The sequence below is a fragment of the Aphelocoma coerulescens genome, chromosome 2, assembly GCF_041296385.1.
Source record: "Aphelocoma coerulescens isolate FSJ_1873_10779 chromosome 2, UR_Acoe_1.0, whole genome shotgun sequence".
NCBI classification, from domain to species: domain Eukaryota; kingdom Metazoa; phylum Chordata; class Aves; order Passeriformes; family Corvidae; genus Aphelocoma; species Aphelocoma coerulescens.
The window spans coordinates 101358582-101384962 of NC_091015.1; the positions used below are offsets into that span (position 1 = coordinate 101358582).

The window sequence follows — 26381 nt, forward strand, 5'->3', positions numbered from 1 at the left end:
CAGAAAGAAGGGGAAAAAATTACAAAGATGGAAGATACCTTTGGCAAAAGAATCACTGTGTTTTCTTTAGCCTGGAAATTACTTACTTCCCTCAGATCCCAGATCTGTTTGGCATTTGCTGAATGCCATTATGTAGCTTTTCTAGATTTTGTGATACTTGATTTCCAGATATTTGATAGCATTTATTACCTGTTTGACATGTGATGTTTTCTGAAGGGATAACTTTCTCTATTTTGACAGTGTTGAGCTGTCTATTCACACATGGAGTAGTATTTTGGCATTAATTTATGTTAAATAAGTAATTGGTCATTAAATGTTGATAGTAGAAAATTTGTGAACAAGACAATAGTCTTTATTGTGCTTCTGAGATTTTTCCTCCTTTAATAAATGCACTATATCATATTGTGTATTCAAAAGGCTTTACAAAAAAAGCATTATAACTAGAAGAGTCAATAAATATGTTGCTGTTTAGTTCCTTTAATAAATCAAAAAGGGAACAGCCAGTGTAATTGCCTGAAGCATATGCTTATTGACTAGCATGAGGAAAAGTGATCCATTTTAAGAACAGGACTCACATACGTCAAGTTCAGCAGCTAAACATTCAGCAGTTGAGAATAGAAATAAGTCTCTAATCTTTTGCTGTTCTCTTCAAAGATTATTTGACATCCAGTGATCTTCAGCAGATGAGATGTCAGTTGTGTAGGGTGACAGCATTTCTTGTTTTAGGGAGAACATGAAGGCAGCTGCAGGGAGAACACAAGGCAGCTTCTTCTATAGATAGGATAGATTCTTCCTCAGGCAAAACACCATTAAACATATCAAGGAAAAATTAGTGCCACTTCACATACTTCATAAAATTACATTCAAAAGGGAGCATTCCTGGAGTCTTGCCAGTTTTTATACTTGCAGTTGCCTTTAAAAGTTGGTATGTTATTTTTTCATTGTGTTCTTTCCTTATCAGTTTCACATCTTTGGCAAAACTACTACTTCCAGCTATCTGTAGTAAGTACAGAGCTTAGCATATGACAGATAAAGAGATTTTTACAATAATTAGTAAAAGGAGCACAGGGCTTGCTAAGCTGTGTCACTGCCTTTTGTTAGTGGCTGTTAACTGGTGGAGTAATGTGGTGCTCTTTAATCCCCTTTGACTTTTCAGCTAATATTTTACTACTTAAACCCCCCCACACACAAACAGGTATTTTTTTATATCTGTTTGTGTACTCACTTACTGCTTAGTGGCCCATATTCAGCTTACTTTTATTAGTTGTTATTTATATCTCCTTGAGCATGTAATTTATTAATTTCCTGAATCCTTCTTCTCTCTAGTGTTTCTTTAAATTTCATTCTTGAGCTGTTCTTTTATCTTATTTTACCTCTTTAGCAAAAACCCATTTGCCAACTGACACATGCATGCTTTGTTCTGGTAACACAAAGAATTCATTTCTCATTTCTGGATTTTTGGACTCATACCAACTATCCCCCTACTTAAAATGGGCCATGATATGATGATTTAAGGGAGTCAGGTTCTGCAGATCTTGTTCTCTTCATGAAAGAGTTAGAGATTAGCATTAAATCTATTTTGGGGATATAAATTATAAGGATGTGAATAAAATGTATAATCGTATTCCTTTGTGTAGAGTCCTCTCTAGTAATTTGGGAGATGGAAGTGATAAAGTAGAAAGGTTGATACTGCACCTGCTTCTTTAGCTATTGTTCATTAATCAGGTTCTCCTGGTGAGGCTTCTGTGTAAAACTGGAGTGTTCCAAGGCCTGATTTCTCATTTTGCAAATAGTTATTATTGGGAGAGAAATCCTTTGAAGAGCTGTCATTATTATTACTGTTATGTTATTGTGGGCTTCCTTTGAGCTTTTTGTTCTTAGTAACCTCACAACAATATCGTTTAGTAACAGTGGATGTCTTTATCCTTCAGTTGACACAGAAACTGAAGAAGTGTATGTTTAGCAAATATCCAGTTGTCTTCTTTTGCTTCTGCAGAAACTGTAAATATTGTCTGATCATTATCCTTTTTAATAATTTCTTAAAATAATGTTCCTTGAAACAATACAACTGCAGATGAGCTGGTTTTGCTCTGGATTACACCTAGAGTTGTGGTTGTTGGGTTGGGGGGGGGGGAGGGAGGGGAAGGGATAACTTTTGCCAGTAATTACACTGTTTAGTCCTTTGACATCCAGAGATGCTACTTTCAAGTGAAAAGCCATAGATAATAGCTGCCTAGCTTATCAAAGAGCTTGGAAGCAAAGTAGTTATTTCCTTGTTTGGTAGCATGAACCTTTCTGTGGCAGACAACTTATTTCTAATTTTAAGCCTTTTACTGTATGGCCAAATATGTCGATTCTGCTGATAATGCCATCAGTTCTTGTCCTGTGGTAATTTATGTTCCTTATTCATTCCTGTATTCCCTCCAGTTTAAATGATAGACTAAAACTGTGTAAGTAGCATAAATCTGCTTCCAAAGAACTGTGCTCTGCTGAAAGCACAGGTTGTTTCTTCTCATTGTGATCCTTGGCAGTGTATTTCTTCCAATTCCTGGGAGGTCTCCCTCCACCTGGAATCTTCTGATGAAGAGTACTTAGCTACAGCCTTTTCATGACTTCCGGTGTTTCAGATGTCATCTGTTCTTTTTTATTCACTCTTGCCTTTTTTTTTTTTTTTGTAATACTGGTGTTTTGGAGTTCATTCTAAGTAGATGAAACTCTGAACTATTTCTTCATAACAGTAGTGTGTTGCTGTCCAATTTCCAGTTCTTCATAACTCATGATAAATCTCCTTGTTCATCTTCACATTACTCTGCTCATGTCTTCGTCTTCTTGTTCATCCCGTCTTTCCCTGCCCCCATGCCTATGGCTTGATATCTGCCTAGCTACCCCTCCTTTGGGATGTTTCCATATATTATGAAAATGACATATTTACTGTGAGAGACTCGATGTTCTTATGTTTCCCTTATAAAAGTTATCTTTTTCTAAACCTACAGATACATGAAAACTATATGACTGAGTTTAACTGTCCTCATGTAAAGTAGAAGTGGCTTCTCCTAATGTCAGTCACTATAATTTCCCTATTTTTTTATCTTTGTTTTTATTTTTTCCAATGGAACAGCTGGAATTTGTTCTTTTGAATTTCATCAGTAGATTCCTCCTTGCTTTCTTCATAATTGCATTTTTCAGTTGGTGGTGATGAAGCATCATAATTAGGTTCAAGAGGTTTTGAGGCCCAAACACAGAGAATGCTGTGTTGGCTGCTCTGGCCAGTTTCCTCCTTCCCAACAGCTCAGATTTTACAACCATATAATCAAGATTTCACACAGCAGAGCAGGCTTTCTCCTTTAATATTTCCAGGTGGTTCTTGCTTCCATATTGATTTTTCTCACATTGTTCCCTGCATCAGGTACCTGAAGGTTCATTTCTCTCTTTCTCCCTGCCTTTCTTCTCTTATCTCTGCATCTCTTTGCTTTCCAGCACACCTCTGTGACTGTGCAGCTCCGCCCCATCTCACCCTGTACGCACTCTCTCTTTCTCTCCCTCCTCCCTTGCATCCCTCTGGATCTTTGAGATGAGTAGCTTTCTTGGCAGATTCACAGATGTCAAATAATTTATTTGGGCTTTAAACTCAGAGATCAATTGCCTGATGTCTACCTTGGTACTTTGTTGATTTTATTCATCTTTGGCACCCCTGCCTGCTGCTTTCTTATCCTGCATGCCTGAAGTGGTTGCCTTAACATGCATACTTTTTTTAAAGCACTGTGCAGCCATATTCTCTGCAATGGTCTGCTTATTTTCATGGAGGGAGTCAGTAGGCTTGAGGGGTAGGAAGGCAGGTGGTCATGAGATTGACTTTCCATGTCTCAGGCTTCAGGCAGCCAGCTCACACTATCCCCTCAGCCACGAGGATTCCTAACCTCCCCGTGTGTGCATGTGTGGGGGTTGTGACACTGCCCTTTAGCTGTATAGTTCATCTTGTAGCTTTTATTAATTCACTGAAATCTCTAAGGAACTGTGTTGGGGTTTTGTAGTAGTCTGATGAACATGTGGCTTAGCTGCTTGTTGTTTTATTCGCTTAATCTACCCACAATTAGAGAGAAGCCATGTTAGAAAATTGTATGTAATGACTATTGAGCATATAGGATATGTGGGTTTATGCCAGTTTGGGACAGCTAATATTAAAAATGTATAGAAACACATACTTACAGATAAAAGGCATTTGCATAAGACTGCACATCCATTTTGTTGAAGTTTTAAAAAGGTTGTGGTTTTAAAAATGCATTTGGATGTCTTTTTCTACCAGAAGAAAAATGTTTCTTTTTTACATAATAAACAGCAGTGGAAATGTCCACAGGACAATGGAAAAGCCCCAAAGGAAGCAAAGACCTGCAGTTTGCTGGGATCTATCTGATGTGAGCTACTTTCCTTTATTCTGTGGGCATGATATTTTTTGCTCGTTACTTGGAGCTGCAGAGTCCCGGATCATGGATTCTGTGCATTCTGGTCCAGAGTCCCAAGGTCAGGAAGAGGATGTTGTCCAGCTGTCCTCCTGTCACTGCCAGCTCTCTGCTGAAGGCAGGCTAAAATGTATATACCCTCACTCTTAACATTTAGCCATGCCACTGACTCTGCCTCCCTGCACAGTACTCTCTGCTCACCTGTGGAGTCCCCTGACTTCCCTCTGGCCTCAGGAAAAGTGTGACACACTAATTTTTTTTCAGTCTGAGACTCAACTCTCCCAGCCCCAAGCATAGCCATGGGACCTCACCACAGAGTGCTTGAGGAAGGAAAGCCTTCTGTGTTTGGCCTCCTGTTTGCTTGCAGAGAGGCACACACAAGGCAGGAACATAGTAAATTGTTCAAAATGCTGACTTTGCAAAGGAGAGGGAAATTATTTTACTGATTAAATATTCACGATGCGCTTGTATATGACAGCAGTAGGTTTATAAATACATGGATGTCTTGCTGTCTGGTAGGAGGCTCTGTGGAGGGAACCATTCTCTCCTTGTGCCATGATCTGACATTTGCATGTGCACAGAGACAGAGATCAGCATGTTTTTAAGGTTGTCTGCAGAAAAATTTGCTTGAATTAGTTAAAAGTAATGAAGTACAACAATGCATTTTATTTTAATCTGTCTTTAAAACCAAAATACCCAGGTCATTAACAGTGCTGTAGGGTTTACTTTGTAAAGCTGTAAATGTTTTACCCAAAATACTTGCACACTCAGGACAACTGAGGCAGCTATAAATGACCTGGCATAGTAAAAAGTCTTCTTTCTTCATGGTATATGTATAGTTTTAAATACTCTTCCTTAGCATGTGAGACCGCCTTTTTGAATTAATTCCTTTTGTATCTCACACAGCTGCCTAACTCCTTGCAGGCACACACACTCTCAGCCCTCCCCCAGACATCTGTTCTGATTCTCAGTGCCAGGTGCCAGAGTTGAAGCTTGTTGGGAGGAGGGACGGTGACAAAATCCTTCATAAAATCAGATAGTAGTGATGTTTTTAACAATATTTGTGGTGGAATTTCATTTCTAACCTCTGGGTTTTTAAAAAGAACCCAAAAGCTGTTGGTCTTTATTACTGATTTTTTTCAGGTTTTATCTGGAAAAGGTCAGGCTTGGGTGAAGATTGGCTTGTTGTTGGGGTAAAGATTTTCCTCCATATCTTTTTCCCAAAGTGAAGCTGTAGTATCCCAGTAGTAAAAGACCATGGCAACTGTAAACCTGTTTCTAGCCTGGGATTATTTTTCCCACATGGGAATACATCTCATTAGAAACACAACTGTACCTTCATCACTGAATTTTGATCCACAGAGGTCTTACGTACCTTGCTTCTACTTGAAACACAGCTGTTCTTGAAATCTTCCAACCATGTCCTAAAGCTGCCATTGGTTTCAGAGGTCTCAGTGTTGCTCCCATAAAGTCCAAACTGCCGAAGTCTAGGTTACTCTTAATATACCATAGTGCTCCTGTTTGGCTTTTTGGGTTTGGTTGGGTTATCTTTGACAGAGCAAAAAATGCTGTGCTGTCAGAGCCAGGACATTTCCCTCAGCAAGGAGCAGGTGAGCAGCGTGAGACCATTCCCTTTCGCAATCTGGGAACAACCACAGTCATCTCCTCTGTTCCACACTCTGAACTTGTCAGAAGGGGCTGTCATGGTCATCCAGTTGCAGGTTTTCCCCTGAGTTCTGCTCTGATCTTAAACAATCAGAGTACAGCTGATACCTTTCTCTGCCATTCCTTAGGATCTGCCTTGGAACATTTTCCTCTCACCTTCTTGCACTCCTGGTGCGTCAGAGACATGGCCAGGCTGCTTCTGCTTTCTGCCTTCTCACCCAGGCACTTGGTTTCTTGTCTCCCTTTTTCCTTTGGGATAGGGAATATGTAATGTAACTGATAAGCCTAGAAATGTGAAAGAAATGGATTTATATCAGCAGCTGTGGTCTGGGTGATGGAGCATATGGGATAAAATTCACAGAGTCCATGCTGCTGGGTTAGGGGAAATCAGGAAGGAGAAAAGAGAAGTTTAAGCTGCTCTTTCTCACTCTTTCTTTTCACTCTCCTTAGGCATGTCTGCCACTTATTCTTGCAGTCACTGAAGGCACAGGAACTCTCTGTAGCACTAGCATTCCTGCAGAGGCTTGAGAGAAAACTCTGCATCTTCCAGTGTATTTCCCAGGAGCAAAAACACCAGGAGTGGCTTGGCCACTCGCAGGCCCTCGTTGAAATGGCAAGTTTCAGCTTCAGAAGAGTGACTTGGTGTGATGGTCTTCAGATAACACACACAGGGCAAAATGTGTAACAAGGGGAAACTTCAGTGAGCAAATTTAAGCCAGATAGAGTGGAGCACGTTTTTCCATACTAATATTAAATGTGTGAGACCACCACTTTTGGAGACCAGATATATGGATTCAAGAAGGCAGTAGATAAATTCATGGAGCTGTCCACCAATGGCTATGGAAGATGCAGGCCTGGAGGCAGTTTTGCAGGGTACCATGAATCACGGATTGGTGGCAGCTCAGCATGTCCATCAGGAAGTACTCCACATGTTTCTCATGCTCTTTCTTTAAGAATTGCGGTTGACTTCTCTCACACATAACGTGTTCAACCAAGGCGGGCTTTACTTTGGTCTGGTAAAGTGCTTAGTGGCTCTCAGGATAGAGCTTAATCAAGTGGTGAAACTGCCTCATGATGCTTCTTCCAGCCTCTTTAGGAGAATGATCCCATAGGCCCTTCCAATTGTTTAGTTCCATGCCTGAGCACTCTTGGCAAGGGGAGAGCAGCCTGCGACAGCCATGGAACACTGCAGTACACTCTGAAACACAACATGGGTGTCCCTAGGAATGCTCATTAGCCAGTGCCCTATTTATAGATAGTGCAAGGCAAGTTTTTGGGAAGCCCAAAGATCCAAAGCTAATAGGGTTGTTACAGAGGATGGGTAACAGAAAGGGATGGTTACTGAGAGGCATGATGTCTGTTTAAGGGTTTTATGCTCTGTAAGATAAGCCTGAAAAGGACAAAACTAAATAAGGAGTCGCTAAGCCTCTTCTATTACAGAATTTGCCTGCCCTTGGTAATATTCCTTCCTGCCCACATTTTTGTTTGTGCTGATAAATGTCCTTGCATTAATAAACTCATAATGCATCTTGTTTATCCCTTCAAAGCCAGCCCTTGCAGCTTTCATTAGCATTTTTGGATATTTATGGCTTTGTAAATGACTGAAAATCTGCCATTTGTCATTAGGAATTAAGAAAAATCTTCCTTCCACTTAGAGCTGAAGCTCAGCTTTGGCCTTTGAGGGACTGAGCCACCTCTGGGCCTCATAGACAAAAACAAAGTCAGACAGTGGCCAGATTTACAACAGCAAGTGGCTCTTAGTTATTCAGATGTCTTTGATAATGTGTCATCCACTGTTGCTGGCAGGGATCAATGTTTAGGCTCAGAATTAATTTCTCTCTAGCTGGAGAGAAAACAAAAATATCTCTTCTGCAAGAGCAAAAAGAAAAAGAGGTAGTAACAAGGAGAGAAGTGAAAACAGCACCAGGCACATGGAAAAAAATGTATGTATTTATATGTATATAGCATATACACACTGCAGAGGATAAAAGTGCTCTTCAGAAGAAAACATTGTATTTCACTCTGCTGTGCTCTGTACTTTCAACTGTGAAATACAGGAAGTTAAGAAAATCTTCAAGGTTTCAAAAGGGAGTTTATCTTGTAATTGGTGAAGGGCTAAAGAGTTGGATGGGGAGGGATAATAATCAAAGGAGCCTTTTCAGCTCTAAACTGTAGTCCAGAAAATCAAAGGAAGGGATGTTAATTGGTTTGTACAACATGATATTCTCAGTTCAGAGTAGCTTCAGCCACTCAATGGTACTTCTTCTTTCTCTCTCTCTGCAGGTTGATTAAGTGAATAGAAGAAAAAATAAAATAAAAACGAAGCTACTTTCAAGTATTGAAGATACAAGGCCAGGATGAACACGAAGGACGGAAAAGTGTCTGAAGGAGGTCTCAATGTCACGCTTACCATACGCCTTCTCATGCATGGCAAGGTGAAGCATTCTATGTTGCCTGTGTGTTGAGTGTGTGTGCAGCTACCAGCAGAGCCTGGCAGTAACACTGACAGAGGGTCTGCTCCTCCTCCACCGTGAGTCAAAAGCACCATTGCCACGGCCAAAAAATCACCCCCTGCCTTTGAGGGAATCCTGCTGAAGTTAACACTGCAGCCCGAGCTCATTGAAACAAACCCTGCCTGTAACGAACCCATTTTGAGCGGATCCGACGGCAAATAAAAGGAGTTCTTCCATTGATAGTGAGCCAAATTGGGCAGACCCTTGCAGGAGGCTGACCTGCATACAGCTCCCCTTTCTCAGCATTTGCTGGGTTTTGCAGGGCTTTTTTAGGATACCAGAACATTGACTCCTGTGAAATAATTGCCACGGAGTTACTGTCTGTTTCTGTTGAATGCAAATGGGGTAGAGTTCTTCGTTATTCTGGTGTGGCATCTCATCAGAGTGGGCCCTGATATGCCAGGGATTCGTCCAGGTCCCCTGCGAGTTTGCTTTGGAAGGTTGACTCTCATTTCCTTTCTGTCCAGTGCAGCACTTAAAGCATGCAGATAAGTGGGAAATCTGTGCCATGGACGAAGTGCCAATTCAGTATTGTCAGACTGAACAGTCTGGTCGCTGCTTATTTCACATTGACAGATCATAAAGTGGGCTTTTAATTAAAAACCACATTTCATAGGTTTGTCTGTATTCTTTCCACCAGGCAGCTCCAGGCATTTTTAGGCTTAATGAATGAATGTTAAATAAAGAAGGTAGTTTGGTCTCTTCCTTAATGGGGAACAGTGAATATATATATACATATTATTCTGAAGATCAAATTTGTATATATAAATCTTAAAAAGTATTTTTACTCCCAGAGTTTAATTTTATAACTAAAATACTTTCACATTTTAAAATTGTGAATGTTTTCAACCTATTGCATGAACACATACATGATAAACTCATAGCACAAATAGGGCACTAAGGTATCTCCCACTGTATTTTACTTATGGACAAGTATGAGGGGGTATAGCTTAAGTTTGCAAATTAAAAACCTCAGAAATTAGGTTATGTCAGATGAAATTATGTTTTTTCTCAGAAATGATCTAACCATTTTGTTTGATTTTTTTTTTTCCCCTGAAATATTCAGCTTCAGGCAGGCATCTGGTGTGTAAATCTGCATCTTAAATAGGGATCTGTCAAACAAATTTAATAACACTCTCTCTTACAAAACCCACCTAAAATCTGTACACGTGTCTGTGCTCAAAATTAGGTCTTCAGGGTTGATTCTACTGAGTTCTGGTCCCAATCCATTAAAGCATTTGAACACATACGTATCCCAGTGGGTATAAGCAGCCCTACTGGTTGCAGTCAAATTCCCATGTGCTTAGGTGGTGGTGTTTTGGGCTTTTTTAATCATTGTCAGACAGCTCTGCTTGTTTCAGAATCATGCCTTTAAAGCAAAAATCAAGTGTCTGTAATTTTCAGGACATTTTAGTTAAACTGTGAGCTAGGATTATTGGGGTGTTTTTTAAATCAGAAATGAAATCAGATGAAGTTCATTTTCTCTGTTAAACATCACTGATTGTGTGTGCAACCGCTTTTAACAGTAATGGATGTTATGTGTCCAACCTCCAATGCATATGTAGCCCCAAGGGTCTAAATTAAACCCACAAAAGCTACAAAGCTCAAATTTTACCTGCATCTATACAATGCAGCCTCAGTTAACAAGGCACGATGGGTATTCTGTTAGCTCCACTATGTTCTAATCATGTATCCTATTGTGCCTAAGTATTGGAAAGAGTACATTAAATCAGACTTTATTTTGGTGATAAAAGTCAGATGCTTTCCATTTCTTTGATCTCATTTCTGTGATTTAGAAATAATATGGAGGAATGAAGGATGTGTGAATCAATATGATCTCAATGTGAGAAGGCATTCTGAAAGCTGTATATGCCTCTGGAAGAGAAGAAACACATTTCTAGACTGTTCCTTGAGATTTGTTGTGATAATGTTGTCAGTGGAAATTGCTGATCTCTAATCAGTATTTCTAGACAAAAAAAGTTGGTCTAGAAGCAGAAGCTGGCCTGTAAATAGCTGGACATAACTTGAGAGAGAAGAGGGGAAATAAAATAGGTTTTAAAAATAACAGTAGCAAGCTGGATTCAGTTACTTTTAAATTAAGATAATTTTAAAGTTACTTATTTATTAATCCGTTTAATGGAAAAATGAGGATCTCTCCCCACTAACCTTAACTCTCTGTGTCTAAACCATTATTACCAGTGTACCTTTGCATAGGGAACACTGTGTGCTTTGTGTTGTTTGCATGCATTTTGGTTGGAAGTCCCTAACTCATGCTACTGTGTTTGCTTATCTTGGCTGTAAGTTCTGTAAACATAGGAAATTTTCAGCATGTACTTTTCATGTGATTTGTATAGTGGCTTTAAGTCAAGAATGGACATCTTAATTAGGCAATTAAGGTAAATTCTATACGTGCAGAAAGATTAGGATTTGTATGAATGGACAGAGCTGTGCAAGATGGTAATGAATAAAAAAAAAACAACAGCAAACAAATTAAGTGGCAAAAACAAAAGACAACATTATTGTGTAGTGAAAGGAAAACAAATGGGAAGAGTGCCTCCCCAGTGCAGGTAGGACACCACTCATCAGCACCTTTGCTTTATCTTGCTTTGGGGAAAGGAGCATCTGCACATCCAGCTGAGCTCGTGCAGGGCTTTGTGCAGCCTCTGGCTGCAGAGGCTGGGATGGCCCCAGGGAGCACAGCCACTCAGCCACAGCATAGCAAGGTTTGGGAGCAGCCAGCTGGCAACAAGGCAAGGCACAGCCTTGATATTCTCATGGCAGAAAACATGGTGTTAAGGGAGGGAAGCAATTTTTTTATCAGTGGAAGTGGAAAAAGAGTTTGTGCAGGCCCAGCAAAAAGCCAACCACTGCGAGGTATAAAAGGTTAACCTCAGGGTAACCTCAATGTTTCCAGGGCCTGGTATGAAAGGTATCCTCCTGAGCTGGGACTTCAGAGATTTTGTGCTGATGCAAGATGAAAGGTCTAATTTCCATCTTGTGCCATGTTACATCAGTGAAAAAGTTATGATGGTGTTACAGCCCTGAAGAGAAATCATGAGCAGCACAAAACATTTGTCACATTTTCTGGTGATGAATTAGAGGGCAGGTGTTGGCGAGGATGCCGCAAGGGCAGTGCTTAGACATTCCTTGCATCCACAGAGAAGCAACTGTCAGTGTTTGCAGGAAATCTTAAAAGCAAGATTAGGAAAAACTTGTTACGAGGACGTGTGAGGAGGGGAGGAGGCTGCCTGGGCATGTTGCACCATCCATCACTGAAGGTTTCTAAGGACAAGTCAGAGAAAAACTAAATTCATCCTGTAAAGCTGCACTTCACAGGCGCTGCAGCCTCTGCTGCTCAGCACCTTTTTGACCAAGTTACCTGAATGCTGCTCCAGAGAGGTCAGGAACAGAAGAACTGTTTGAAGGACATGCAGTTGGATATACAGAATATGTTAAATACTGCAGATATGCATTTTCATCCTTTATTAATGAGAAAGATGCACCACATTAAGAAATAAAGCTGTTTCATACATTTCAGAAAAGAAAAAGAGAGACTGTAAGTTGAGGCTGTTTACAGTGCCCTACTTTTGTATTTTCCATGTGATTCATGCTGTTTCTTGAAGTAAAATAAGTAAAATCACTGTGTAGGACAGACACATGAATGAATATGGGTATTTTATTATCTTTGTCTACTTCAAAAATATAATTTCTGGGCAAGATTGGAATATTGCAGGGATTGCAAGATTTCTGCTTCCAGCAAAGGCAAGAATAGCAACATTTGCCCAGATCAGATCAGTGTTTTTGAAGGGTGTTAAAGAACACAAATGTACATTCATGGGCAAACAGCCCGCAGCCATCAGAGCCCTCTGTATGGAGAGGCAGAGCTCAGGCCCCAAAAGAACTTTATCTTTTACTTTTTCTTCCTTTCTAAATTTCTGTCAAGATAAAAATTCTTTTGGCTCTTTCCATGTTATAGGGTATAGGTGTAAAGCTCCACATTTCTTACTATTCCTTGCTCACCTGTTGCTGAATTTTCTATGCCCATGGCTTGTGGATGATTTTTTTCCTTGCTTACTGCCACAGGTAATGAAGTTGAAAGACTGAAAAATTGTAGCACTGCCCACAGGTATCTGCCAACATACCTTAGCACTTGACATCTGCAGTGTTCTTGATCTAGCTTTGGTCAGTTCATGCCCAGAAAGAAATAACTGTTGAAAAAGCACCTATTTTGACTATATTGGATAATGATTACATGATTTTGGACTAGTTTGGTTTTGTACACAGCCAGTGTTAACAGGCTGATTAAGACTCTGGAGACTCACCATTAAAGGTTAATTTTAGATGTGTATGGTAAAGAGACTGTGCCAGTAGAAAGATCTTAAATCTCAGGAAAGCAGCTTAATGAAGATTTAAAAGCCAGGTCCATGAGGTGGAACAGGAGAAAATGTTCAAATGGGCCAGCACAGAAATGGCAGCAGGTCACAAATCCACTGTGAGATCCACCTCCATCTCATAGTGGTGATGCAAAAATCTCTGCTTCCTCCCTCCAGTACAAACCTGCAGGAGAAATAATGCATTGTTTCCAAAGGCACTGTGTGAACATGTGCATTGATGAAATCATATTGGGTGCAGTGAAGTCTGCAAGAAACCAAAGTAGAATATAGTAATGTATTGAGTCTGAGGAATCTTTTAGAGAAAGAGAATGGAGTTCAGCAATAAAAACCAAAATGGATTAATGAAGTCGGATGGTTAGGAAGAACAAGGAAATAATTTACAGGTAGGATGAAGGAGTGAAGGGAAAACTGGCAGGGAAGTAGGACTCTTGCCAAATACTGAGAGGTGTAAATTGGAGAGTTGAGGCAATTAACTGGAGAAGGTAATTTAGAAGATACATGTTCAGTGACAGAAGGAAATCTGGAAAGCATAAAAGGCTAAAAAGCATCAGATGTGGCAGTGGCTAGAGAGTGGCACATTTGGGATATACTAAGTTGGAGAGGAAAGCTATTGCAGCAAAAGTGTGTGCAATTTTGGATGTATAGCGTTGGTGCATCATGGGGCAAGGAGAAAGTAATTACCTTACTGCTCTTCTGGCAGAATCACACCTGCGGTTCTGTGCTCAGCAGCAGGTGCCACGTGTGTGAGTGATGGTGAAGACTGAGCAGAGGGGGAATTCACAGAAAGATAACAAAAGTTTTAGGAGACTGAGGAGACTGTGCCTAGCTTTCTTCAGACATTCTCATAAATACATGGAGAGAATAAATACAAATGTTATGGAGTGTAGTTGTTTTGAATGCTGCAAGTGCTTGAGGCTGGAAATAATGGTATAAAATACTGTTTTGAAAATAAATCTAATAAGGGAATCCCAAGAAAAATTTCTGGTATTAAGATTTTCATTATGTTCTGTAAGTCTCCTATGCAAATTTTAGACATGTCTAGGAAAGAATAGCACATGTACTATTAGATTGTATAATCTGCATTGGTGGAGGAAAGATACAATGACTGAGTGGAGCTTTTGTTTCCTTGATACCATTTGCTCAATGATACATTTCTCATTCAGCACTAGTGAATTAGAAAGATGTACCAGCAGTCAAATGTTTGGGTTTGGACAAAACCCTATGAGTGCCTTGATTTTTAGGCACTAAACTTCCAGTACTTACGGCTTAATATTACATTCCCTGAGGAACTCAGAGTATCTGAGTTCAAAATTATTTCAGCAGATCAGTGGGTGACTTGTGGCACTGGAAATACTGGATACAGTGGACTTACATCCAGCTTCAGTAGTGACTTTCAGACATGTTGATGATTACTCTGTGGTGTTACACACTGAATTTTTACAAGAAAAAGAAAGAAAATTTAGACTCACAAATTGATGGCTTACACTTACCAGCTCAAATGCAGAATAAAATAATGAAGAAAAATGGCCTTTTTCATTAGTACAGATAATACCATTTTAGCATCAGGATTTCTTTCAGTGGCCACTTTTTCAGTGTGTGGTTAATTGCCTCCCCGAAAGACTGCAAAGCAAGTACAGAAAAAATAATTTTCCCCATCTTAAAGGTAATGCCCTTCTCCTTTTCCATTTTTTATTTTTTGCTTATTGAAATACAGGATGCAACAAAGTAACTTTAAGAATCACCTCATCAGTAATACAATCCAAGCTGTAAAATGCCAATCAAGCCAATGTTTGTTCTATTCTTTCCAGTTTCCACGAACACTGTCAGGGTATTATGAGGATTGACTGTCCTGCCTATTGCTATTACGGTTCCTGTTTTGTTTGCTTGCATTACTGTGATACCTGAGAGCCCTGGTCATGGAACAAAAGTCTGCATGCAAATGTACAACACAAGATGGATCTCCTCTCAGTGTGTTTGTAGGAGCAGCCAAGAATCTCACACTAGCCTCAAAAATCAGCAGAAAGGAAGAGAGTTCCCTCAGCCCCTGGGCACTCTCTGCCCCCTAAAACAATCTCCACAGCTGAGTGTTGCCACTTTTACCCAACAAAATCTCCTCATCGGTCCATGACTGCAATGAACTGAGATAGCAGAAGTCACACTCCCTACTCAGTGCTGCTGCTTCAGCATCACAGGTGTGGGGACAAGCACAGCAACAGAACTGAATTTTTGGGTTGGTTTTGGCAGGCAAGGCTGGGAGCTTAGGTGCAAACTGGAATGTAAGCTGGCTAGCCATCTGCTGTCAAAAACCAAAGGAAAAATGCCCACTGGCACAGCTACCCAAAAAAAAAAGTTTAGATGGACTTGCAGAAGATGCATAATACTGGAATCTCCATCAGAAAAACCATAATTTGTAGATTTCCTCATACACTACCACATTTGTTAGCATAAGATCTGCCTTGTGGAATACTCACAGCTTTTTTACTGGCTAGCACTTGTAATTCAATGCCTTAGAAAGCCGCGGGCAGCCTAGAGAGGTAGCACGGGCAATCCAGCATTTCAGTAGCTCTGAAAGCTGCAAGTGGTAGCTGCAAAGCTGATACCACCAGTAGAAGCAAAGAGGGAGAAATGTAGCCTTTTGGTTTGCCTAATTCCTGCAGTTAGAAGCTTTCAAACAGAGGCAGACACACAGATGTTGTTCGCAGAAGGGATGCAAGCCAAAGAGCGCGGTCAGGAGAATGGAAAGGGGGGGACTGGGGGCGGACCTGGGTTAACTGGACAATCAGACACTGCTCCAGCGTTTGAGTTTCTTTCAGTTTTGCCCACGCTTGGAACAAAGGAGTTCAGAGCACATGGCAGGGACAAGTCCTGGCTTGTTTGACCCGGGAGGGGGAAGGGCAGCTCGGAACAGGCTGCAACACTGCCTCAGTAAGGAAGGCCTTGGACTGCAGTGCCTTTCTAAATTGGGGTGCTGAGCATCAGACAGTGACTACTGAGGCATCACCTGGGAACATGAGATCTCCCATGTCAGTGGAGCTAATCCCACACAATCCCAGAACACAAATAAGATTCTCAGTTTATCCAAGGTAGCCGTTTTTTCCCTGAGATTGACACATGACATCATGTTTCCAAAAACTGACTTTTCTTCTAGTCTTTGAAAAATGTTGATGCCCCATATGCTCCGTGCAAACACATTGTTCAGAACATCTTTGTGGAACAACATGTTCTTGGGATCTTCCGTGCAAGCATATTCATGAGCTTAGTCGACTGCTGGCAACTCTGTCCTCAGGTGAAGGTGAAGAGAGAGAGTTGAGTTATGTTGTGCCTCTTTATGGATGGGAGAAAGGCAACTGGTCTGGGTCTAGAAAACTTTATCACACAGCTGTCGTGTGCTGTTGCCAGGACCCCTCCTTGCCCCATGACAGATATGTTTCCCCACCATGGAAGGCTGTATTTCTTTCCTTTCAAAGCTGTTTTGTTTGTAGAGTCCAGCCCTACTGGATCTGCCTTGTCCTTGCTCATAGAAAGCAGGTTAGCATGTGCAGTAAGAACGTTACCTGAAGGAATTTCAGGCTTTAGGATGGAGCCTGTTCTTTGTCAGATGTTTTGGGGTGAAAACATACATTCCTATATTATTTCTTAAATGTATTTTCCATCTAGACGTGGCTTTATCTCAGGGATCCTATGAATTTTTTGTTCCATTTGCCCCATAGCACTGATAATAAAAGTTGCATGATAATAGAGCAAGACCTGTGCATTTCTATGGTCCCACAACAGCTACTACCTGTTTTTGTTTTGGTTTTCCAGGACTCAGTAATTATTAAACCAACCTCACACTTGGAAAAAGTAATGGAATTTCACACTTTATGTTTACAGATCAAAGGTTAATCTTTAAACCAAGGTTTGTTACCATTTGTTAAGCCTCTTGTTTTCTTAATATGACTGATTTCTTTCTCTTGTTATTCAAAGGACACACCAGATAGATGATTAGGAAACAGCCTTCTTCTACAGCCAGTTTTATATCTTTGTTTAGTTATTCTTACTATCAAGAGCCCTGCAAAAGCCTTGACTCACAGACTTTTTGGCTGCCACCTTTTGTTCTGCTGGTGCTGCCTCGCCTTCACCACAGATGATGCAAAATCTGCAGAAGTAGCTTTCTGCTCTTTGATGGGCCCACCACTTCCCAAGTGTTCATTAACAACAAAATTCATCCCATTCTTGTGAATAAGGTGTGCAAATAATATTGTATGCTACATTTCAGCGTGAAAGAAACCATCCCCTGTTTCTACCGTTGCTTTTCCTCAAGTTATCTGCAATGAATTGGCTGATTGGTTAGCAATACACTTTACTGATGCTGGGCAGTCTCCCAGGGTTTGTTGGTGAGGTTCAGCTCTTGTTGTTTTATCTACTTGATTAGAAATTGCCTGCTAAAGAAAATCATGATGACAACTCACTCCCCCAGGCTTGAGAATTATCTTCAGGCTATCTGAAATCAGCGCGTAGATTTCAGATTTTCCTGGGGTTTTCCAAAATGACTCCTTGAGCACAAGTGTGAGGTCCCCTGCTTGAGTTGCTGCCACCAGGTGGTAATGCCCTTTGGAAGGCATTACCTGGGCTGGGTACTCAGCACCATCTGAAACTCAGGCTCCTTTGGTGAACCTCAGGATAGGCACCCCAAATTGCTGTCATTCCTTGAAGGAAAGTTGATACCCATTGTTTAGTGCCTGCATGTATATGTTGACTTCACAAATATACAAATACACCTGTGTGTGTGTGTGTGAGTATGGATCAGTGGGTGTAGGCAGACACACACTTGCAGTGCTTTGGGGTCATCCTGTTCATCCAGCACGGGTGCTGTGGCACAGCTGCTTCGGAAGGATGGCTGTTTGAGGCCGAGGAGCCTGGGTAGTACTTTTAGCTCTGGCATCTGTCTGCCAGGTGGGTTGGCTTGGATCTGTCTTTCTCCCACTGAGTTTGAGTTCCCCCCATTATAACTTCTTTTTGTGCACTTCTTTTTGATCTGCTGTTGAAATGTGATTATATGAAACTCAGTAATTGTTATCATATAACTTTTTCCACTATATTTACATGCAGATGGTTAGTCAATAAATCAGATTGAAATTGAAGATAAATAGTTACTGCTAGCTTACATTCCTGAGCACTGGAAAACAGCAAATAGTTCAGGAGTTGTTAGTTTATTGTAATAAGCAATTACTTGCTAATACAGCTAAATCAAACACTTGTCTGACCTGCACTGAGGCTGAACTTGACATGAGTTGTAGGACTCCTCTCACCAAACTTTGCATATGTTAGTGTCAGTTTAGGCTGCTTCTACTGCAGATGAGAAAAGCCAAAAACCCTTGGGAGTACACTTCTTCCCTCCTTTTTTAGGAACAAAATATCCTGCATTATCTCCCCCTGGACTGCAGCAAGGGTTGGCTGCCTGACTTACACTGAACTCCTAACTTGTAATGAACCAATGTAGGTGACAGACATTTTATGCACTTAACTACAGCACATTTCATGTCTGGCAGATTTAGAAACATTTTCTGAAGAAGATAAAGCCATCAAAGTAACCTTGGTTAGAAATAATGCTAAAACTTGAGTGTCATAAAAATGGTGTTAAATATTATCTCATTTAGCAGTAAACTTACTTCAAGGTGATGTAAGAAACTGTATGAAATAAATACTGGACTGCAAAAAGAAACATTAAAGGTTTGGTGAAGTAGCTCTGGTAGTTTGAAGAATGAGGTGAAAAGAGTCTTCTGATTTACTCTGTGGCTGAAATAGGTTTCTCATCATAATTAAAGACATGATCTGTTGTCACCAGTACTTCCTAGGAACTTTCCTAGTAAAACATGAGGCCCCAGAAAAGTCTGAAGTGACCCATTTAAAATCATTCCTGGTTTGGTTTTTTTTTAGTAATTTGTATGAAGCAAAATTTTGAAAAAATCAGAAATGTCCATGTAAAGTTAGTGCTTTTCTCTGTCCCTGTGACCTTACCTCACATTGCCAAGCAGAATCCCATCTCCCAGTGTAGAGGGAGAGGTGGCATTGTCTTGGATGTTTTGAAACGGCCTTAAAGAATAAGCTCTGAAGTCATCCTTTGATGAGGGGGAGATTTGAAGTACTCTGTATGATTACAATGACGTTTGCTAGCATGTTCCAAGGAACTGGTCACCAGTCTTACTGAAATATTTTTTCTCAGTGGGATTCACTCAGTTCTTTCACTCAGTTCTTTGGTAGTGTGTACTCTTTGTTAATAAATAACAAGGTGATGATTGGTCATGTAGAATTCCTGTTCCCACTGAAATCCAAAGCAAAACTCACACAGAATTCAGTGAAACAAGCAGCTTGAGAATCTTTGTATTTTATGCTCTCCTTTGCTTGTTTAAATACTCCTAATTTCCATGCTGGAAATGGACCATCTTTTTTACCAATGCTACAAACAGTACATTGCTTTTCTTTTCCTAAAGCAAAGTATGTTTTCCTATTTCCAAGGAAGATATTTTTGCATTTATTAGCCATGACCCATCCATTCATTTCTGAAGGAACTGCATCTGTCATTAGGACCCAAGATGATCGAATGGATTGGGATAGATTCCTTACTAAGTTTATACTGACAGGGCCTTGGAGGTTCAAGACCAGGCCTACAGATTCTAGTGAAACTTCAGATATACAAAACATGAAGCTATACCATGGACTGAAATATAGTTGCTTGCCCATAGCAACTGAAACAGAATGCTCTCACCCCTAGCAAAAAAGGTTCTTCTACCGCCTAAGAATTTGTTTTATGAAAGTAATTATTTCTGAAAGCTGGAACTGAGAAGAATGGAAGAAGTTTTTAAGATAAAACTTTCATATGTGCTGAGTGGTCAGATAGGAACTGCTGGACATGGGAGATTCCCAAGGCTTGTCATCCCAAGCCTTGCTCCCTGTATTGTCTAAGCCCATTCAGCAATTACTGGTAGATTGGCAGAGTTATGATGATAATATAAAAAATATTAAGATCTTAAAAATTTGGGGGAATGCTGTAACCACTGGACTCTGCCTAGCAGGCTGCTGCTCCCTGAGAGCTCAGCGAGGGTTTCCCAGGGCCATGCCATCAGTCGCATCCCAGAGTCCATTTGGGACAGCCCTGCGATCTGGCTCCGGCAGCCAGCAGCGTTACAATGCAGTGGTGGTAAAGAAGGCAGAGAGGGGTCTCTCATGAGGGTTTGAGATGGCTTTAGTCACATCTTGTCCCCATGATGTTCAGAGGTGGAGAGACAGCGTGCTCTGAGTGCGGGATGGTTTTGTCAGGGGCCCAGGCACAGTCCCTGGGCGGGGTTGGGGTACAGAAGCAAATAGGAAGAAACCGAGAGAGGGGTCAAGGCCAGGGAGGGAACAAGGGGAATGTACAGAATCACGGGGTTGACAGGCCACCCCAGGGGAATGGGTGTCCCAGATTTGTGTCACTGCTAACAAAAAAAGCTGCATCTCATTTGAGAACCTAGGCAGCGTGCTGGTATGGGTGTCTTAGCCACAGGAAAAGGTGTGACCTAAACCACCATATTAAGAGACAATATTACAATAATTTGGTTACAAGACAGAAAACTGCAGTGAGTCCACTTCATTCATTCCCATTCTCACAGAGCTGCTTCTTTGCTTTGTATGTATGGAGGTGCAGATGAGGGTCCCAAATGGACACAAGCAGCTTTACCAAAAACACTCACACAGCTGTGTGAAGTGTAAAGGTCTACTCTACATCAGCCAGCAGAACTGTAGGTTTGTAAAGCAGATACCTCTGGAAGATTTGCATCTCCTGTCTGGACAATATCCAGTCACTGGTCAGTATGTACAAGAGAGCAGAATGCCATCTTGAAAGAGCAGTTGGAAGGGAAATAATAAAGGGAAATGGGAAACAGGAAAAGTACAGTTTGAAAATAAACCTGAGAAGGGGCCTCACAGGACTGAGGAATTTTGTGGCTAATAAGGCATTGACTTCAGTGGGTATAAAGCTATGACTGAAGAATCACAGACCAATGAAGGTTGCAAGGGACCCTCAAAAGTCTCCGTCTGACCTTTTGAATCAAGCAGATTCCATTGGAGCAGATTGCACAGGGCCTTGCCCAGGCTGAGTTCTGACACCTTTAAGGATGATGTTTCTCTGGGTGCCTGTTTCAATGTCCAGCCATCTCCATGGTAAACTTTTTTTCCTCACATTGAGTAGGAATTTGATTTTGTAGCTTGCTTTCCTTATTGTACACTGCAATACAACTCCCCTGTCAAGTCTTTTCTTCTTAAGAACAAATCTGGTTCTCTCAGCCTCTCCTCATGTGTCCTGTGCTCTGGTCCCCTGACCAACTTGGTGGCCCTGCATCAAATTCACCTCAGTGTGTCCTTGTCCGTCTTGTACTAGGAGCCCAAAACTGGCCACAATCCTCCAGGCATGGTCTCACAAACAGAAGAAGATGAGAGTCATTTGCCCTAGCCTGCTCGCTACACTCCTGCTAGTACAGTCCAGCCTTTGATTGATCAGGGATACACTGCTGATGTACTCAGTTATTTATGTTGAAGTTCTGAGTTGAGACCCTTGGGACTTTTTCTGCAGTCAGTTTTAAAGTAGCAAGTTTTTGTCCAGCTTGTCCTGCTGCATGGGCTTTTTCCATTCCAGACATGGGGCTCTTTATCTGACTTTGTTCTACTCCTGAGGTTTCTCTCAACCCGATTTTCCAGCCTGTCCAGCAGTGCATTGACTGTTCCCCTCAGTCTGGTGTTATGTGCAGACTTGCAGAGAGCATAAAGGAACAGCGTGCCAGAGTTCATTGAAATAGGTAATTTCTTCTCACTGAAAAGTCTTCATGTCTTGGGGCAGGATGTGAGGATTTGCAAGGACAAACGGCTTCATATTATGGGCTTATAAACAACTGGCAAAAATAACTCAAAGTCACTGCAGGTAGTTCTTTCCTGCCGAGTGAAGTCAGTACCACTTTATCATGAGTCCGTCACTGGATAGAGCACTGGAGGACAATTTCGAAAATCCTACACTTTGGACTGTGGGCCAGGATGGATCACACTTAAGTGTATGGACTGGGTGGGGGGAAATGGTATACATCTGGGACAGCTCAACCATCTGAGATAGTCTTTAACTGTAGTTTCACAATCTTAGAATAGGAGAGGAGTTTATTTTCCTTTAGCTGGTCTCTCTGTCAGATGATTTCCAGTCTAATGCCACAGCTGCATGATTTGTGTAACATGTCCAGACTGCTCATTTTAGAGTTAATAGTTTCATTTTTGCAACCTGTTGGTTTTATTTACCAAGCTTTTAACCCTTGGGATGTTGCCAGAACTGCCACATTGTTCCCCTACTGTTCACAGCCACATTTCTCAGTATTTTCTTCCCTTCGTGGAAGATGGTGGGAGCCCAGTCGCAATTCCCAAATCCCTAAATAGTGATTAGCAGTTACTGTTCTGTAAGTGCTTAATAGGGAGATTAAGACAGGCCACCAGGTGTTTACACAATAACACTCAGCAGCGTGGAAATTCAGCTCTATTACAAGGCATAAGGAGGGTAAATGCCCACCCTGTGTAAGGAGGGTAAATGCCTGTCCTTGGAGAAACCAGCAACTATTTTGATGTTTGTATTACACCTCATTTTCTCCAGTAGATTGTACGGTTCTGTTATTTCGTAACTTTTCATTCCCTGATAGGCATTTGTCTGTGTTTTTAGTAGCAGGATTGATCTGTAACCACGAGGTCATTTTCTGGTAAAGGTGTTTTTCTTGCACGATCAGTTGGCTGCAAAGCTGCTTTTTTAGTCCATCCCTTTGGATCTAACATGGCATATTTGTATACAGCAACAATGGAAGGGAGCTATGCTTCACACTGAAGCTTTGAAATAAATGATAGTGAAATAGCTTAGAAACAGCACGAATGCCTTTCTGTAACAAATCATATCATTCACGGTGTCTCTTTTTTTTCTGTTTCAGGAGGTTGGAAGCATTATTGGAAAGGTCAGAAAATAACTTTATTTATATTCATGTCAAAATATTGTACATCAGTTCTCTTTTCTTAGCTCAGGCTAACGGGGTTTTTTTATGTCTCTTTAACAGAAAGGTGAGACAGTGAAGAAGATGAGGGAGGAGGTAAGACAAGCCTTGATGTCTTCACTTGTATTTCTTTCCAGCTCAGAGAACAGTGAGTTCAGCATGTGCAGACCGATGCTGCCATCAAGTGGGCAGATCGTTTAACATCCCCATTCTTCGCGAGGGGTGAGGCATAAATATGCTGGGCTAAATTAAACATTGTTGTTCATGTAACCTCCTTATCACTGCCTCAGTCTGGAGTCATTCATTCCCACAGCGATGTGCCTGCTGCTGTCTTATCTCAGGAACAGCTCACCAGCATGATTCTGTGCATCAGACCCACTGTATCTTGCATTAACATACCAACATCAGTCCTGCACATGGCTTGGCCTCCTGGTAGAGTTTCCAAAAATCTGAAACCAAGTGGTTAGACTGATGCACATCAAGTTTGAGCATAGACACAAGCTTCAGCAGAGCTGGAGCCAGACTTGTGTAAGCCAGAGCATCTCTCTGCCATGTCTTGGCAAAGCCTTAGCTTTTTCTCATTTTGTAGCTGTGAATGGGTGTGGGCAGGGTAGACCTGCACATCTGCCATTCACATCCTTTGACAAGGCTGGAGACACAAAAGGATTAAAACAGAGCCCTGCATAAACCTCAGCCTCCCCAGTGTCTGCAGGCTTCTTTCCCTGCCACAGAGCAAGCTGTGCTGTCTTCAGAGGAGTGTGCTCAGGTGAAGGCTACAGACCCACACTGGTCCTGCAAGGCAGCACATCCTACCTGCAGATCCATATAATTTTTCTGCTTTGAAGCAATTGCTAAAAGTATTAAGTCAAAAGACAAATCCTACTGTTTAAAACTTTAGGAGTGTAGTGTATAGAGGGTACCTCAAGAAAAGTCAATTTGGCTCTAGTAAAGCTGCAGTACATTACTGTGTCAGCTGCTTTGTTGTTTTCTACTCTGATAGAAGGTCTGTGGCAGGGAAATGTCAAAGTATTTTAGTAAAGAAAATTGCAGACATCCATCTTTAAATATACACAATAGAGATTTCATTGTCAGGCTGACTGAGTTCAGGGCTCCTTTTTTGATGACATTTTCACTCAGGTTTTCACATACTTGCTAAGACTTAAAGAAAAAAAAAGGTAAGAAAAAGTGTTTCCAATGTACTAGGTAAACATAACAGTTGATTAAACACATTTCAGTTTAATTATTAGTTATGATCCTGGGCAGATATCTTTGTATATAAATTGTATGCACAGAAGGGAAGCCATCATTGGAAAGTGCTCCTGACTTCTGAGTAAAACATCTTAGAGAATACGTATGATCCTTGGTCTGTCTTTCAAGATAAATATCAAATGTTCTTCTTCCTCTCCTGGACACCTGCTGTCATGTATCTGTGGTCAGAAGACACTTTATTTGTTTGGTTATGTTTTTTTAAAATAATGGAGTTTTATCCATCTTTATATCAGCACAGGACTAAGAGACTGTGTCTCCACATGATGATAACTTGGTCCCTCTTTAAATGACTGCCTTTTTCAGTACTTCTTTAAAAGCAAAATGCAACTTTTATTTTGACTTCCCTGGCAGATGTGGCAGGGTGCATGCCATCTTTATGGTGTGAAATGTAGCTCTGTCTTTGGGGAAATGTCAGAGACAGTTCTGTCATTGAGGAAATGTCAGAAATTACTTCAAGCCTAAAGAAAAGTACAGAACCCTCAGTTCTGTACCCAGGTCTGTGGCAGCAAGATTTTTCTAGTATTGTTGAGCTTTGGTTTTTTTCTTGTTGTATGGGGGTGCTGTCATGTGGGGAAACACAGCAGCACGCTGTGAGTAAGGTCTGGGACACACAGCACATCGGGAGCTGCGTGGTGACCCTGCAGGCAAAGGGCCAAACTAACCCAGGTTGTCTCACATTTGCTGATACCTGAGCAGGTCAGTGCCTGTGGGTGAGTTGAGGCTCCAGTGACTTCTTAGGCTGCATTAACACATTTCTATGACTGAAACCTCAGGGAACACGTAGGGTGGCTCTTACCTGAACTGGATTTGATCATTACTTACACCCAGATCCTCTTAAATATATATTAAAAAATATATAAATATAAATTTATAAATATATAAAACCCCCTGGTTAAGAGGTTTTCTCTGCACTGCCACAGTGGCATAAAGAGGACGAAGTATACCTGAGAGTCAGCCTGGCTTTTCTACGAGACTTCTGGTTTTCTAACTCCATCCAACAGGCTCCTTGCCTTATGGACACAGTACTGTTGCTGTTTCTTGTCTTACCACTACTCCTTTAAAGGGTTGCTCAGTGCTTATTGATTGGCTGCCTTCACATGAAGCACATCTATAAGGAGCCTTCTCCACAGTGCAAAGTGAGGCCCCAGTAGAGAGGCTGAAAGGCCAAGCCCCACCTTTGGGGCTCCAAACCAGAGAGGTGCACATTCCTAGGAGATGCTGGTGCTTCCTGGAGACAACCACCTTCTCTTAAATTCTGTAGCTCCAGTCCTACTTAAGGTTAATCCTGGAAGGGGAAGGGAAAAGACTTGATTATGCCGTTATTTGCAGTTTTGAGTTACAGAGGTGCTATTTCTATACTGAGAAGGCCGTGTAAGGATTTACCCAGACAGAATCCAGCTTCCCACAGTTACATGAATTTTTGAATGTGATCAGTTTATGCTGAATTATATGATGTTGGGGCTGCAGTTGTAGGGGAGGGAATTAGATGCCTCAAGGTATTAATTTCCAAACTGTATTCCTAATCCTACTTAGTTTCCTCCCTGGGAAGTATAACTTTGAAAAATATTTTTTCCTTTTGACAGAGCGGTGCTCGAATCAATATTTCAGAAGGGACTTGTCCAGAGAGAATTGTGACAATAACAGGCCCAACAGATGCAATTTTTAAAGCTTTTTCTATGATTGCACTAAAATTTGAAGAGGTAAGCAAATATTTTTTTTTTCTCCCTTCAAGTTGAAATACAAACACTGTTTGAATTTTCTCATGTTTGCTTTAATGTTAAATAGGATTTGTTTAATGTTCTATTTAATAGCAATGAAAGTGGTTGTATTTTTATAAATGCTTTTGGCAGCAATGCTGAAGAAAAATAATGGGTCAATTTACAAGATGTTTGATCATTTCTTTTGCTTTTTGGAGGCTTCAGGGAAAAGCAATTGCTTCTAGTAATGTGCGCTAATGGTAGGAAAAATGTCTTGGAAAAATTCTATTCCCATTGTGGGTTTGATTTGAAAAGAATAATTGCATAACTTCTAACTCTGTTTTTATATGAATCCAGT

The 26381-nt window shown here is 41.0% G+C and overlaps 1 protein-coding gene across 25 annotated transcripts in view; it reads left to right on the plus strand.

Annotated features, from left to right (window-relative positions):
* LOC138104882 (poly(rC)-binding protein 3-like) overlaps positions 1-26381 on the plus strand; it is a 503757-nt gene that overhangs the window by 433796 nt on the left and 43580 nt on the right. For 24 of the 25 annotated variants that reach the window (XM_069004182.1, XM_069004184.1, XM_069004189.1 and 21 more), the window contains 4 exons: positions 8406-8557; positions 22998-23021; positions 23121-23153; positions 25910-26026. In XM_069004182.1, the coding sequence (XP_068860283.1) occupies positions 8480-8557; positions 22998-23021; positions 23121-23153; positions 25910-26026 (252 nt within the window). In that variant the 5' untranslated portion in view covers positions 8406-8479. The remainder of the gene's footprint in view (positions 1-8405; positions 8558-22997; positions 23022-23120; positions 23154-25909; positions 26027-26381) is intronic. The other variant, XM_069004178.1, reaches the window with a different exon arrangement.